Below are 12,318 nucleotides of genomic sequence, written 5' to 3'. Positions count from 1 at the left end.
CAATCATTCACGTTGCTTTACACCCGCTATAATATTTTGCTGGTGCTCATAAGCAGTATTTCTTGTTTTCCAATCGGTGACGCGACTGCTCATTTGTCTTTCTATCGCATAAAAAGAATTATCACTCTAAAGCTGTAAGCTATATATTAAGTTTTTATTTAACATCAACCTAATATATTTCTTTTTTTTGTTTCGAATTGATTGCGTTGATTGTTTTAGTTTATGAATAAGCTAATGAATTTGCGATGATTTAAGAAATTTTTATGTAAAAGTGAATTGTGATTATTTAATTGATATATATTCATGTGTACCAAACAGAAATATTAACCCCATAAAATATTATTTTAGTCAGTTGTCAATCTAGCATAAGTTTAAGCTCATTTGTTTGTTTGGATATAATTATGAACTTGATCACAAATAAAATTAATTATCTAATATTTGATCAATATACATATATATTATGTCGATACACTTACGCGCGTATATCACTTGTATTAAGGCAGTAAGTTTATATTAGACGAGTTCAAATGCATTTGGTCTCGCTGACCGCAGTATGCGATGAGCGGCAAGTGGGATCGTTAACCCTCCACATGATGCTTGAAGGCACTACGGCACTATAATGGGTTATATTTCTCACTTTTAACATACTTTTGATGTGATTATACTGATTAACGTTACCATTGGACGCTAGTCTTGTAAGAAATGTGATGTTTACGTAGATAATGTTTTAAATGTGTTTGTGTGAACTTGGAAATATGAGCTATAAGATAATTTAGTTTTCATTTAAGGTGCAACACATGCATTATTACTCTATAGTATATCATGAATATCAATTGAGGGTATATATAATATAAATATAAGATTCTTATTAGTAATTGATTCTTGTATGAATTTTATCTCCGTATCCCCCACAAGAGAAATGATTTCTAATGAGTCAAAATCGAAGCATATAATTTCGCTGGTAGTTGTAATCGCATAAACGCCACAGCAACAAAAGCAGTGCGAACGATCCTTTTGTTCTCTTCACTTGTTTCACACCTACTTAGGGCTGCGGGCGAAGGCTTATTACCGCAGATTGAAAGGCCGCGGTCGTCGGCCGCTGGTTGCTAAGGATGAGATCACGTGAGCGGCTAAGGGTGAGCGGTAGCGGTGCGTGGATGTTTGTGAAATGTCTAGCGTGTTATGGATGGAAATGATAACCCTTCCCTCTATGTTACCAAGATAAAAAGTAATCGTTTATCGTAGTGTTAGAGTAGTGTTATTTTTCTTTTTAATAATAATATTTTTTAATATTAATTATTAGTTGATAATAATTAAGCACAGTGAATGTAGCTCGAACATTTTTTATTTTCTTATCAGGTTTTAAGCTATACATTGTGTGAATAATTTTTAAATGTTTTTAAATTATTACTCAATCACTTAATAAGAAAATGTTGAGTTATAATCTCCACCGCATAAACATAAAAACCGGTACAGTTCATTTCTGTTTAAATGAATTTATACAATCTAGTAAGTTTCTATCACAAAACGACTCAAAATTTGAAAATCGGTAAATATCTGTAATGATTCTATTAGAATAGTTGTAATTATTAAAATAACCATCAGGTGTGTATATAAACGGTTATATACATGTATATAAATGATTTTTCCTGGTAATCTGTTTCCCCCCAGTCGCTGTCGCTACCGCTCATACCTAGGCAATCTGACGCGTAAGTAAAAAACCTGATATGCAATATCCTAGCGTCCGCGGGATGGTCATTTAAATAACTCTACTGGATTTTCTTGCAGTTATTTTTAATCGGAATACAAAATGCGCTTGTACAATGAGCAGCGAATAATTTCGTCTTTTATCGGTAGTGAGATGAATAAACATGAGCGTCGGCTGTGTAATTATCTTGTTAGTGTGAATTTGTTAAGAATTATATAAAGTTATACAAGATTGGTCGTAAACGGTAATAGCGAGGCATTGACGTGTCATGTATGGTGTTTAGTGTGTATATAATATGGTAATAAACTCTGAACTCGCATTGTGTTTGGTTGTTGTTAATTTGTATTTTTGTAAACAAGTGTATTTTTTGTAATTTAGTATTTACTGACGGTGATCCTTAGTCGGTTCGTTTAAGAAAATTAACGTTAATTAAAATTAATGTTTTTTTATTGTGATATCCAATATAAATTGTCCAGTTCATATGTTAAAAGTCTTGTTGGAAAATAAAGAGTGTATGCAAAAAATAACATTATTTTTTGTTAATACTATATTGAAAAATGTTCAAGTATAGGTTTTATGCTTTTATGTTTATCTTACACATATTTATGCTAATATGAAAATAAAGGAAACTACTCTGTTATTATTCAATTTATGGTTTATTTCAATTTATCACTTTTGATCAAAATTTGATTTTTACAATAAATATTCTTTAGACAATTTAATTACAAAATATACATTGATGGGATAATTAATCGTTTCTATCTAACTATAACTAAATTTATCACAGATTTTGGCAACACTGCCGCATTAAGTCGTTCTAATAGTAATTGGCAAGTTTTGCCTAACAAGCACAGCCTATATAGGCCTGATTATTTAAATACATACTTAACACCGTTCACTTCAATAGTTTTTCATTAAAACATACTACATAAACAGCCCAAGTAAAGTTTTGAGCGCATTAAATGAAATTATGTACAATCTAATGTCTTATATCTAAAGCAATGGTTAATATTTACAATACGTACGCTAACGGACTAGCCATCACAATATACACTGCCACTATTGGAACTGTATCGTCACTTCACTTTGTTCATTCACTACACATGGACGGAAAGGTTTCTAGGGGATGACCGAGAGGGTAATTGGTGAGCCGCGTGGGATGGGTGCGGGGGCAGCACGGGGTGCGCCCCGTGCACCGGTGGCGGCGGCAACGCACCTAGGTGATTCCTAGGATGGTGATGTCGGTGCATCGCCATCGCACTAGCTCCAGGACTCGGCATTCCCCTACACCGCTGCTTATTATTCACGTCAGGCAACGCGAACCTCAACTTTTCCCAAAACATCTTATCGCCCCACTGTATATGCGTATTGGTCTTCAAATACAGTCTTATATCAGGATCGAGATCCTTTTGTGGCACTTCGCCTAATAATATCACTATCAACCTCCGTCTCCTATCTCTTAACACTTGATGGTGCGCTGACTTAAACTCGAACCGACACCATTCAGACTTTATAAAGTTCTCACTTAGTACCATGATAGTACGACGCGATGATTCCACGGCCTGTATTATGTTATCGGCTACATAACCGCCGACGGGAAAGTCGCGGTAATGCAGGTACAGTTTGTAGGCGGGGTCGCCTCGCTCCAACACAGGCGCAAGCTTCTCTGTGACCCATGCTTCGTCTTTAGAACTGTAGCTCACGAACGCATCATATAACTTCTCCCTATCGTCACGGTCTACCTCACTCGCTTTGTAGAATAATCTCATTCCGAATTTGGAGTGTAACCACACCCTCATCTCTTGTCTGAATATGAACACTATCATGACAACAAATAACACAAGTAAAAATGCTCCAAGCGTCGAAACCAATAATGGAATGTAATCTTGAACATCTTCGGTTGTGATTATAGTTTTTGTAGCGGTTAAGTTTCCGTTGATGCTATTATTTATACTTGGAAGTCCAGTGCAAATTGTGCCGTTTTCTTCAATTATATTAAAACCCGAGTTTGGATCACTGAACATACTGTCATTGTAAACTGTCACATTCGTATCATTGCGGGAATAGATACATTTTACATTGGATAAATCAGTTATAGAAGATACTCGTTTTGTCCACTCGCGAAACATCTCTGTATATTCACAATCACAAGACCACGGATTGTATGAAAGAGTTAACGAAGTGATGGAAGGATTTATTTGCCACACTGTCAATGTAATCAATCTGTTGTGATCGAGATGTAAAACTTTCAAACGTGCCATGTGATTGAACATCTCTTTTCCAATGCTTTTTATTTTGTTATTGTTTATGTATAACTCACGCAAGCTATCTAGTCCATCAAATTCCTGACCTTCAATAGTGGATAAACTGTTATAATCGAGGTGTAATATTTCCAGTTCCTTCAATCCATTGAAAGTGCGATTATGAATAGTTTCAATGTTGGACGAGTTTAGATATAATATCTTCAGTCTTTTTCTGCCGATAAATGCATGGCTTGGAAGCATTTTTATGTCATTACCGTCGAGATACAGTTGTGTGGCCTCCATCGGTATTCGGTCGGGTAAAGTGTTCACATATCCCGCGCTTGAACATTCCACTACGTTCGCGGACCACGATTGGTCATGATAACAAGTGCAGTTATTCGGGCAGGTCATTTCACAATCACAGGCATCAAAATCGCAACAGTGACACAGGGCGAAACAATGGAACTCATATTTACATAAAAACTGATGAGACGCGGCTTCCACTAGCGGCACGTATGAGTTACCGCGGTTGTATAACAATTTACAATAAATGCTGTCCAAGTCCATTAGTTTGGGTTGTGTTCGCGCTCTGTTCCCAGTGTTTATTTTTTGTAGCCATTCCATCGTACAATCACATTCTAATGGATTTCCGCCTATGAAGAACTCAGGCACTGATTTATCTTGAGGCACTGCGGATATTCGTAAGGAATTCGGGTCTAAACTAGTTATTTTATTGCCGTATAAATCCACTCTCGTTAAATTAGGTTTTTTGAAGAAAGTGTATGATTGAACTTTGGATATTAAATTATCATTTAAATATAGCATTTCGACGGAGTTCGGTATCGCACTTCCTGTTATTTCCGTAAGCCTGTTCGAACTCGCGTCAAAAGTACTCAGCGACAGTTGTGATTCAATCTCAAAGTAATTTCCAAGTTCAGCTATCCTGTTAGCGTGAATATCCAACCACTGCAATCCAGTCGGAATCATAGCGTAGTCGAACCATTCTAGGCGATTATCGGAAATGTTCAGCCATACCAAATTAGGTAACTTTGCGAAAAGACCGCCGATGTCGGTCAAGTAATTCCCATCTAGTCTTATTGCCTGTAGATTCACGTTTCCGTCGAACGCGCCAGCTTCAATTTTGTGGATTTTATTTCTAGATAAGTTGAGAATTTTCAGTGAAGTCATTTTATCAAACACACCCTTGCTGATATTTCCAATATTATTTTCGGTTAAACGCAAGCCGTACATCTGTTGCATAGTCATAAAAGATGCATTTTCAATGCTCACTATTAAATTCTCTCCCAGGTCTAAAGTTTTAAGTTGTGGGATTTCTTTCAAAGCGATGGGAACTTCATCTAGTCTATTTCCATTTATATGCAAATCTTGTAGAGACGTGCAGTTGCGTAAGGCATGCGGGTGTATCTTTGTTATTCGGTTACTGTCTATCGACAAGACAGATAATGCGGACAGTCCGGTGAATGCATAACTTTCAATGTTTGTTAATCGGTTGTTTGATAATATTAACGTATGTAAATTACCAAGCGAACTGAATACATTTTCTGGAATATGTTCAATGAAGTTATCTTGCATCTTCAATATTTGTAAATTGTGTAAATCCCTAAACAAAGCAATTTCCATTTTCGATACTCTGTTGTGTGAGAAGTCTAAAAACACTAATCTTTTTAATCCGGAAAAAGTAGATGTATTAATCCAATCAGATGTTAATTCGTTGTGAGATAAATCCAAGACAAGAAGTTGGAACAGATCGCTAAATAATCCCGGTGCTAGAACAGTTATTGTATTGTTGTTCAGATAAATTTCCTTTAATTCTTTTGTGTCGCTAAATAATTCCGGTGGTAAGCTTGTCAGCTGATTGTCAGAAAATCTAACCGTTGTTAGCGAAATGAGCCCTTCTAAGGCTCTATCTGCCACGGATGTTAATCCATTCCCTTGAATGTATAGTTTTTGCAATCGTTTTAAGCCAGATAGAAGTCCTGGTGGAAGTGTATCTATCAAATTTCTTGATAAATCAAGCACTATTAGACTATCGCCACATTTTTCAGTAGGGTGACGATGCGCCGTCGAAAACTGAAAATGACTGACATCCCTCATTCTATTACCAGTCATATTTAAGTACTCTAGATTCCTTAATGTACATAAAGCGCCATCGGGAAACGTCAACATGTTATTTTCACTGAGATCCAATCGTTCTAAACTTTGTACATCCCTTGAAAACGCCGTAGGTGTTACTTCAAGTGACATAGTTGACCAATCTGTGTTGTGCGTCCGTATTGTTAAATTTCTAAGTTCTCTGAGGCCCGTGAAAGCGCCGTCGGATAGATTTCCAATTTTACAATACTCGATTGTTAGTTCTCTTAACTCTATCAACTGTCGAAAACTGCCGGGAGATAGAGAGCTTTGAAAGAAAAGTGCATCGCTACATTCTAATCGTAGCCGCACTGTGAGATGAGGTTGAATAGCACTAAAGTTTGTATTCTCCAATTCGCTATTGATAGTCCTAAGTCTGCACTGTAAGGCCACCCCAGCATCATCGTCATCGGTGGTCCATCGACACTCATCAGGAGCTTGATAACGAGCTCCTGTTGTCGACAACGAAGCACTCCAAGCTGGTACAACAGCGCTCAGCGCCAAAAGAGCGCTCGTGAACCACATTATACACATTGTTTTGGTATCACAAACTTCACTTTAACTCGAACATACTTTCATTTATTATTCGCCGCACTATAACTGCACATAATTATATAATTCTATCGACAAGTTCATATCGTTTGTACTTGCAACTGAACTACTTCTCAACCGAAACCAGTCACTCTTGTTCCGCGCAAACACTAATTGGACAAGATCGTAAGTATGTTGTTGCATGGGACACGTCACGCGTGCGTCCGCGCCGAGGACTGGGGTGGGACTGACTTAAACTCAAACCTGCGTTGCGCTCGCGCACAAGGCCGCGCTGGTTCACGCGTTCCAACAGGTAAACTATTGTTCGGGATCAAAACGTTGTAAACGCCATATAAGCAGCTTCAAGTTACGCCCTAACCTTTTCGAAGCGAAGCTTGTCAGAAAAATACTGAACGCACACATAGATACGTTGACGTAACACAGAGAAACGAAACCGCTTTTTGTAATGCTCGAACAAGCTTTCAGTGAGTATGTCAGAGCGAGATAGATGGACGGTTTCGGGGAGAGCTTGAAGCTTGGTGGGGGATCGAGCCAGCTGCCCAGGTAGTGCGCTCGCGCATAGCCGCGGTTGCCGCTTGTTAACACTTCGCGGAGGGAATTGTGATGTGAACATTTCATGATTGCTGATATTTTGTTTACTCATTGCCGTTAATGAAAATTACAACCTCACTCGTTGTAATGATAAACGTTTATATCCTTGAAATATTATTTGCATTTTATATACCTAGTTTTTGTATTAATTGTCAATATAGAAAACTAGTTATGAACACCTCGATGCAAATGTCATAGCCGAGACGATAAGATAATGCATAACGGTATAAAGTTGTAGACAGCATTTGTTCCGTATATGGAAAGTTACATATCGCTCGCAGAACGGACGTATTGTCTGCCAGTTTTTGCATGGCATGCACATTATAATTATAGAGCGAGTTGATATATTCGGATGCATATTTGTCTGTGGTCTCGGGGCTATATGATAAATACTTAATTCATTCCCAAGCTACCACACATCGCTATTAATAATTCGAAACTTCCTTCGCACGCGAATAATTTTACACGCCATATAGACAATTAAGGGTATACGGTATAATATTGCATATCCTTAACTTTTAATTTTAAAGGGAATTGCATTTCCTAAGAATTCTCATCTTAATCGACCGCTATTTAAGTTAAACGATTTTGATATAATTCCACACGAGTCTACTCTAAACCCATCATCAAATTAAACATCCAAACATTATGTGTTTTGTAGGTAATAATTTTTGGAACCATTTCATTTTGAAAAATGTGGTAAATTTTTTGGGACGGAGTGCATTTGTGATTTATACGCATCGGTGAAAAGGTGTTATTATAGTTTTGTTCTTCACAAAGCAACAACATATTCTTGAACACGAATCATTAATAACACTCAAGATGCGAAATGCCAGGACTTGCATATTATGCGTCTATTGTGTTCTGGGTGTTTGATAATAGATGGCTATTCACAGTTTGATGTGCAAAAAATTTTAGAATGGGTCGAAACCGCGGGATTGTTTTCGATATTATTGAAAATGGGGATTTCAAATTGAAATCAGTAACATATTATTATTTTTAAAGAGCACGATTCAATAATCTTATTTAACTTTTAGATTTTAAATAACTATAAAAAATAGGATCATAAAATAAAGGTATACATTATATTAAATTATAAATCACAAAGTAACACGGTTTGAAAATGCGTAAAAGGCATAAATATTTAACAACTGAAGTTATTCGCATCTTTATAGCTCTAAAATAAATTGAAACGACATATTTTTGCAGTAAATAACAACTTCTGTTAAACGTACGATCAAAACCTTGTTTATTGCGAACATCAATACTCTTATAAGGCACAATATGCTTAACATCCCGTAATAAATGGTTTAGATCATAATTTTATATAGTGTCGAGGTGATAGGATGGCTGGCGTCCGTCGTGGCTGTATTTATGCGAATGTTCGCCGACTCGGGGCACCCTCTATATCTCAATTGCTATAAATTATCTCCTTTGACACGCGAGAAGTGGAAAATTTGCAATCGCACCACTAGTACGGTCCCGCAGCTTTCTTACCTTTGTGTAAACATCGGAAATGGTTTTGTAATGGGAATAGCGTTAGCACCGGCTCGATATATCACGTATCCCACGGGTCGTTTGTGCAGCTCGCGACTGGATAGCACAAAAGATCAGCGGGTGATCCTTCGACTTTTTGTCGTGAGGAGGCTCGGAGAGGCGTTCTTTAAAATAGAATGGAATAGATTGCCGGTAAATCGTTGGTTATTGTGGGGCTATTTAATGTGCGTCGAGCTGCTATTTGTGGCTCGTTATAACAATGTCCGATTTCAATTTACAATGCGATGTGTCGTCACGCAACTGTCAGGGCGCAGCGCGTGGGTACACACGATAGACGTACCTAGATGATGTGGGTCAGATGCCTTGATGATTCATGGAGCACTTGAAAGTTCAATTGTAATTTATTATTTCGAGCATTGTTGTGAATTGCTCTAACTAGCGCCCGTTTCGGGTACCGTAGATTGCTATACATTTTAACAAAGACTATCTTGATTACCTTATTTCATACATGATTTTGTAATATGATATCGATAAGTGAAAATAATACAATACCTATGTTTCATTAAATTATTATTACCGAATGATAAGTTGATACCGTTTTGAAGAATACAAATTGAGAGCCCACATAGGTTCACGCCTAACTTGACACACGGAACCGATGTATAATTTAACACCTGAATGAAACGCAATAACTGTCATATAAATGGTCGCGTTCCCTTATCGCGCGCCCATCGACGCATAAAACGATCCCCGCTTGATTTCCATTATGTTATTAATTTTTGTAATTTCGGTGCCTAATCTCCGGCGACGGTGTCGATAGTGAGGCGACACTTATCACGGCGTCTGTGGACACGTTTAATCCATTAAGTCGTCATTTCCACGCGGCTGATCATTCCTCACCGAGTCAAAACGCCCCCGTGCTTGTATGAAGTATTGTCTGCTACTGCGTATCTGCTGAGTAGGGGTTGGCCAAGTGAATTGTTGTTGCTTATGGAATGAGCCATTTGAACAAATGTTGATATATTAAAAATGTATTTTTGCCTATTTTTTTTTTTATAAAAGTACCTGTTGTTATGTCGTAGTAGTATTATGTTTTAGTTAATTTTGTTATAACAAAAATAAGGTCAATTAATAATTGGACGCTCACTGCATGTGAAAGAATAAAAATAATTTATTTTAATGTAATAATTGTTGCTCAAATTATTTTTGATTGTTCTTAATGAACTGGTTTATTAAATTGTCAAAAAAGTATATCAGAAAAATATTGTATACTGCATTCAATGATATAAAAAAAACTAATAATTATATTAATTTATAGTTAACTAAGCACAGAAACGTATTTTCAATACTTTATTTTATATGTCATTGATGTCAAGTACAATATAGGAAAAGCAACTAGGACATCGTTAAATGTGTTTAGAAATCTACGGCCTCTTAGTATGCGAATATTATGAAATTATAATGATGTGTTTTTGTTTCAGGTAATCACCGTTGGCACATCACACATCTCATTAGGCACAGAACAATATTAACAAAAACGTAATACACGACGCACGTATTTTGTGTTGTTTGTCGGACGTGATCGGAGATGCAATCGTGTTGTCACAATATAATAGGAAATAATTGGTAATATGCTGTTTTTTTTTACTTTAAACATTATTTATTTAGTTGTGGATAAAGATAAAGGTAATCGATAGTAATGATTCGGACATGTTTTGGGGTTACTGTAAATTTGTGATCAATAACAGATGCATGCTTTATGATGCAAAAGTATTACTTATTTACGAAACAGAGTAATAATTAAATAACTTGTATCTGTCCATTAGGAAATGAATAAATGTGCGTATATAAATATCATTCTTAAAATAATATATTTTGTAAATCTTCATTATAAAATAGTCAATAATTAACAAATTTCATCACGTAATATGACAATGAGTTCGTTTTGAACGCGTTAAAGTAAAAATATTGTTAAAATACTAAAAATTATTGCAATGAGGGTATTTTTTACACCGCGGCCATTGCCGCCTTATTAAACTTGAAGGGTTTAAAGCATGGCATTTAAATTGATGGGATTTTGCACGTGATCCGAACCCTTAGTAGTGTAGATCGCAACACGGCCAATTTGCCGCGAAAAGCGACGATGCATTTGTGTGGCGTGACACCTGGCAACCTATAGACTGCTGGACACGAAATCTGTGGAATGGAGCTGAGCTTCAAAATTATATTTTTCTCATTAAATTTTAGGTAATGTGGTACTAATAAAAAATAAAAGCTATGTAGAGTTTGCATCAAGTTACGAAGTATATGAATTTAGTATGTGATAAGATTATCTATATATGTTACATTAATTAGTTGTTCATATATATGATTTATTTTATGATATTAAACCAAACTCATATCGAGATGCAAACCTAAATTTTATGTGAATATGAGTCATATATCTTTATAAAATACGATGCAAAATAAAATTAAAAATAAAATAAACATTCATTATCTTAAATATTATATTTACAACAATTATATATTACAATACAAGGATGCCAACTTTGAAAACGTAAGCAATGAGCACGCTCCACATCTTTTTGTGTACTAATACATCAGTACCTCTACGTGCCATCAAAAGAGGCCGGTTGGATTACGCATTGTCGTGGCACAATTAGAAACTGTCGCGAGCCCAGCGCGAACTATTTGCAAACAATCGCCGGCGACATCTGCACTGCACCCCGCTTCGTGAAACTGTGACAAACATATTGCGGCCACTACAGGCGATCGCCGCTTTAGTTTTGCTTACAGATTTTTTTAGACGAAGGAATGCGTAGCGGCAGACGTGTCGCCTGATGGTAAGCGCCGACACACGCCGTTCGTTGTGCTCTGATAGCATTTCAGCATATGTTATTTGTCGCGGACGAATTCTGACAAGCACCCGTGGCCCCTTCACGTATGTGGCTCGAAGGAACACAGTGGGGTTTTAGTCGGTAGGAATCCGACATAACCCACGACCTCTTCCCCGGTGGCCATGGGTATCTATGCAATTTCCCCACTAAAAAAAAATCTATTATTTGAAAGTGGCTGAGATGATGAATGGAAACGGTATTTGAAATCGATAAAAAATATTATGATAAGAGCTATCGGAACTTGAACACATACATTAAACGTATTCAGTCGTTATTTTTAGATCTAATAGATAAATTAAGAATTTGGAAACATTAAATTTTATTTTATTTGCAATTTTCTACATATAGAAGAAGTGGGAAGAGAAGTTAGCAATACAAAAATAGATCAAGACTAGAAATCCTTAGAGATTCTGTTCTAACGCACACTCATATAATTAATGAGTATTTTTTGGGGTCAAAAGTATTGTTTAATATAAAACATCGTACGAATCGTACGAACCTTCAAAATAAAGAAATGTGACATCCCACAGCGCTTATAAAAAGGAATTGATTTCTCTTGAATATTCCAAACTGTTGAATCTTTTTGTCGGCCATCTCGTTTCTGTCCAGGAACATCTGCTAATTGTTATTTTTTATTGCTTTACAAGTCGATTTAGCTCGTGACTAGTTGGTCACTTTA

At 36.5% G+C, this 12,318-nt stretch overlaps 2 protein-coding genes across 2 annotated transcripts in view; one reads left to right on the top strand and one right to left on the bottom strand.

Annotated features, from left to right (window-relative positions):
* Positions 1–12,318, top strand: part of LOC119833759 (lysine-specific histone demethylase 1A) — a 303,792-nt gene that overhangs the window by 123,706 nt on the left and 167,768 nt on the right. The gene's annotated exons all lie outside the window — the stretch shown is intronic.
* On the bottom strand, positions 2,361–6,884 carry LOC119833758 (toll-like receptor Tollo). The gene has a single exon (XM_038357930.1). It carries the CDS (start codon positions 6,634–6,636, stop codon positions 2,806–2,808), a length of 3,831 nt encoding a protein of 1,276 aa, XP_038213858.1. The 5' UTR covers positions 6,637–6,884; the 3' UTR covers positions 2,361–2,805.

This window comes from Zerene cesonia, chromosome 18 (assembly GCF_012273895.1).
Source record: "Zerene cesonia ecotype Mississippi chromosome 18, Zerene_cesonia_1.1, whole genome shotgun sequence".
NCBI lineage: Eukaryota > Metazoa > Arthropoda > Insecta > Lepidoptera > Pieridae > Zerene > Zerene cesonia.
Note: the sequence above shows the minus strand (reverse complement) of the source record. Positions and strands in the feature narration are given on the sequence as shown.

Bases quoted from the DNA above. Each gene is read 5' to 3' on its own strand.
- LOC119833758 (XM_038357930.1), bottom strand. From the start codon at position 6,636: ATGTGTATAATGTGGTTCACGAGCGCTCTTTTGGCGCTGAGCGCTGTT.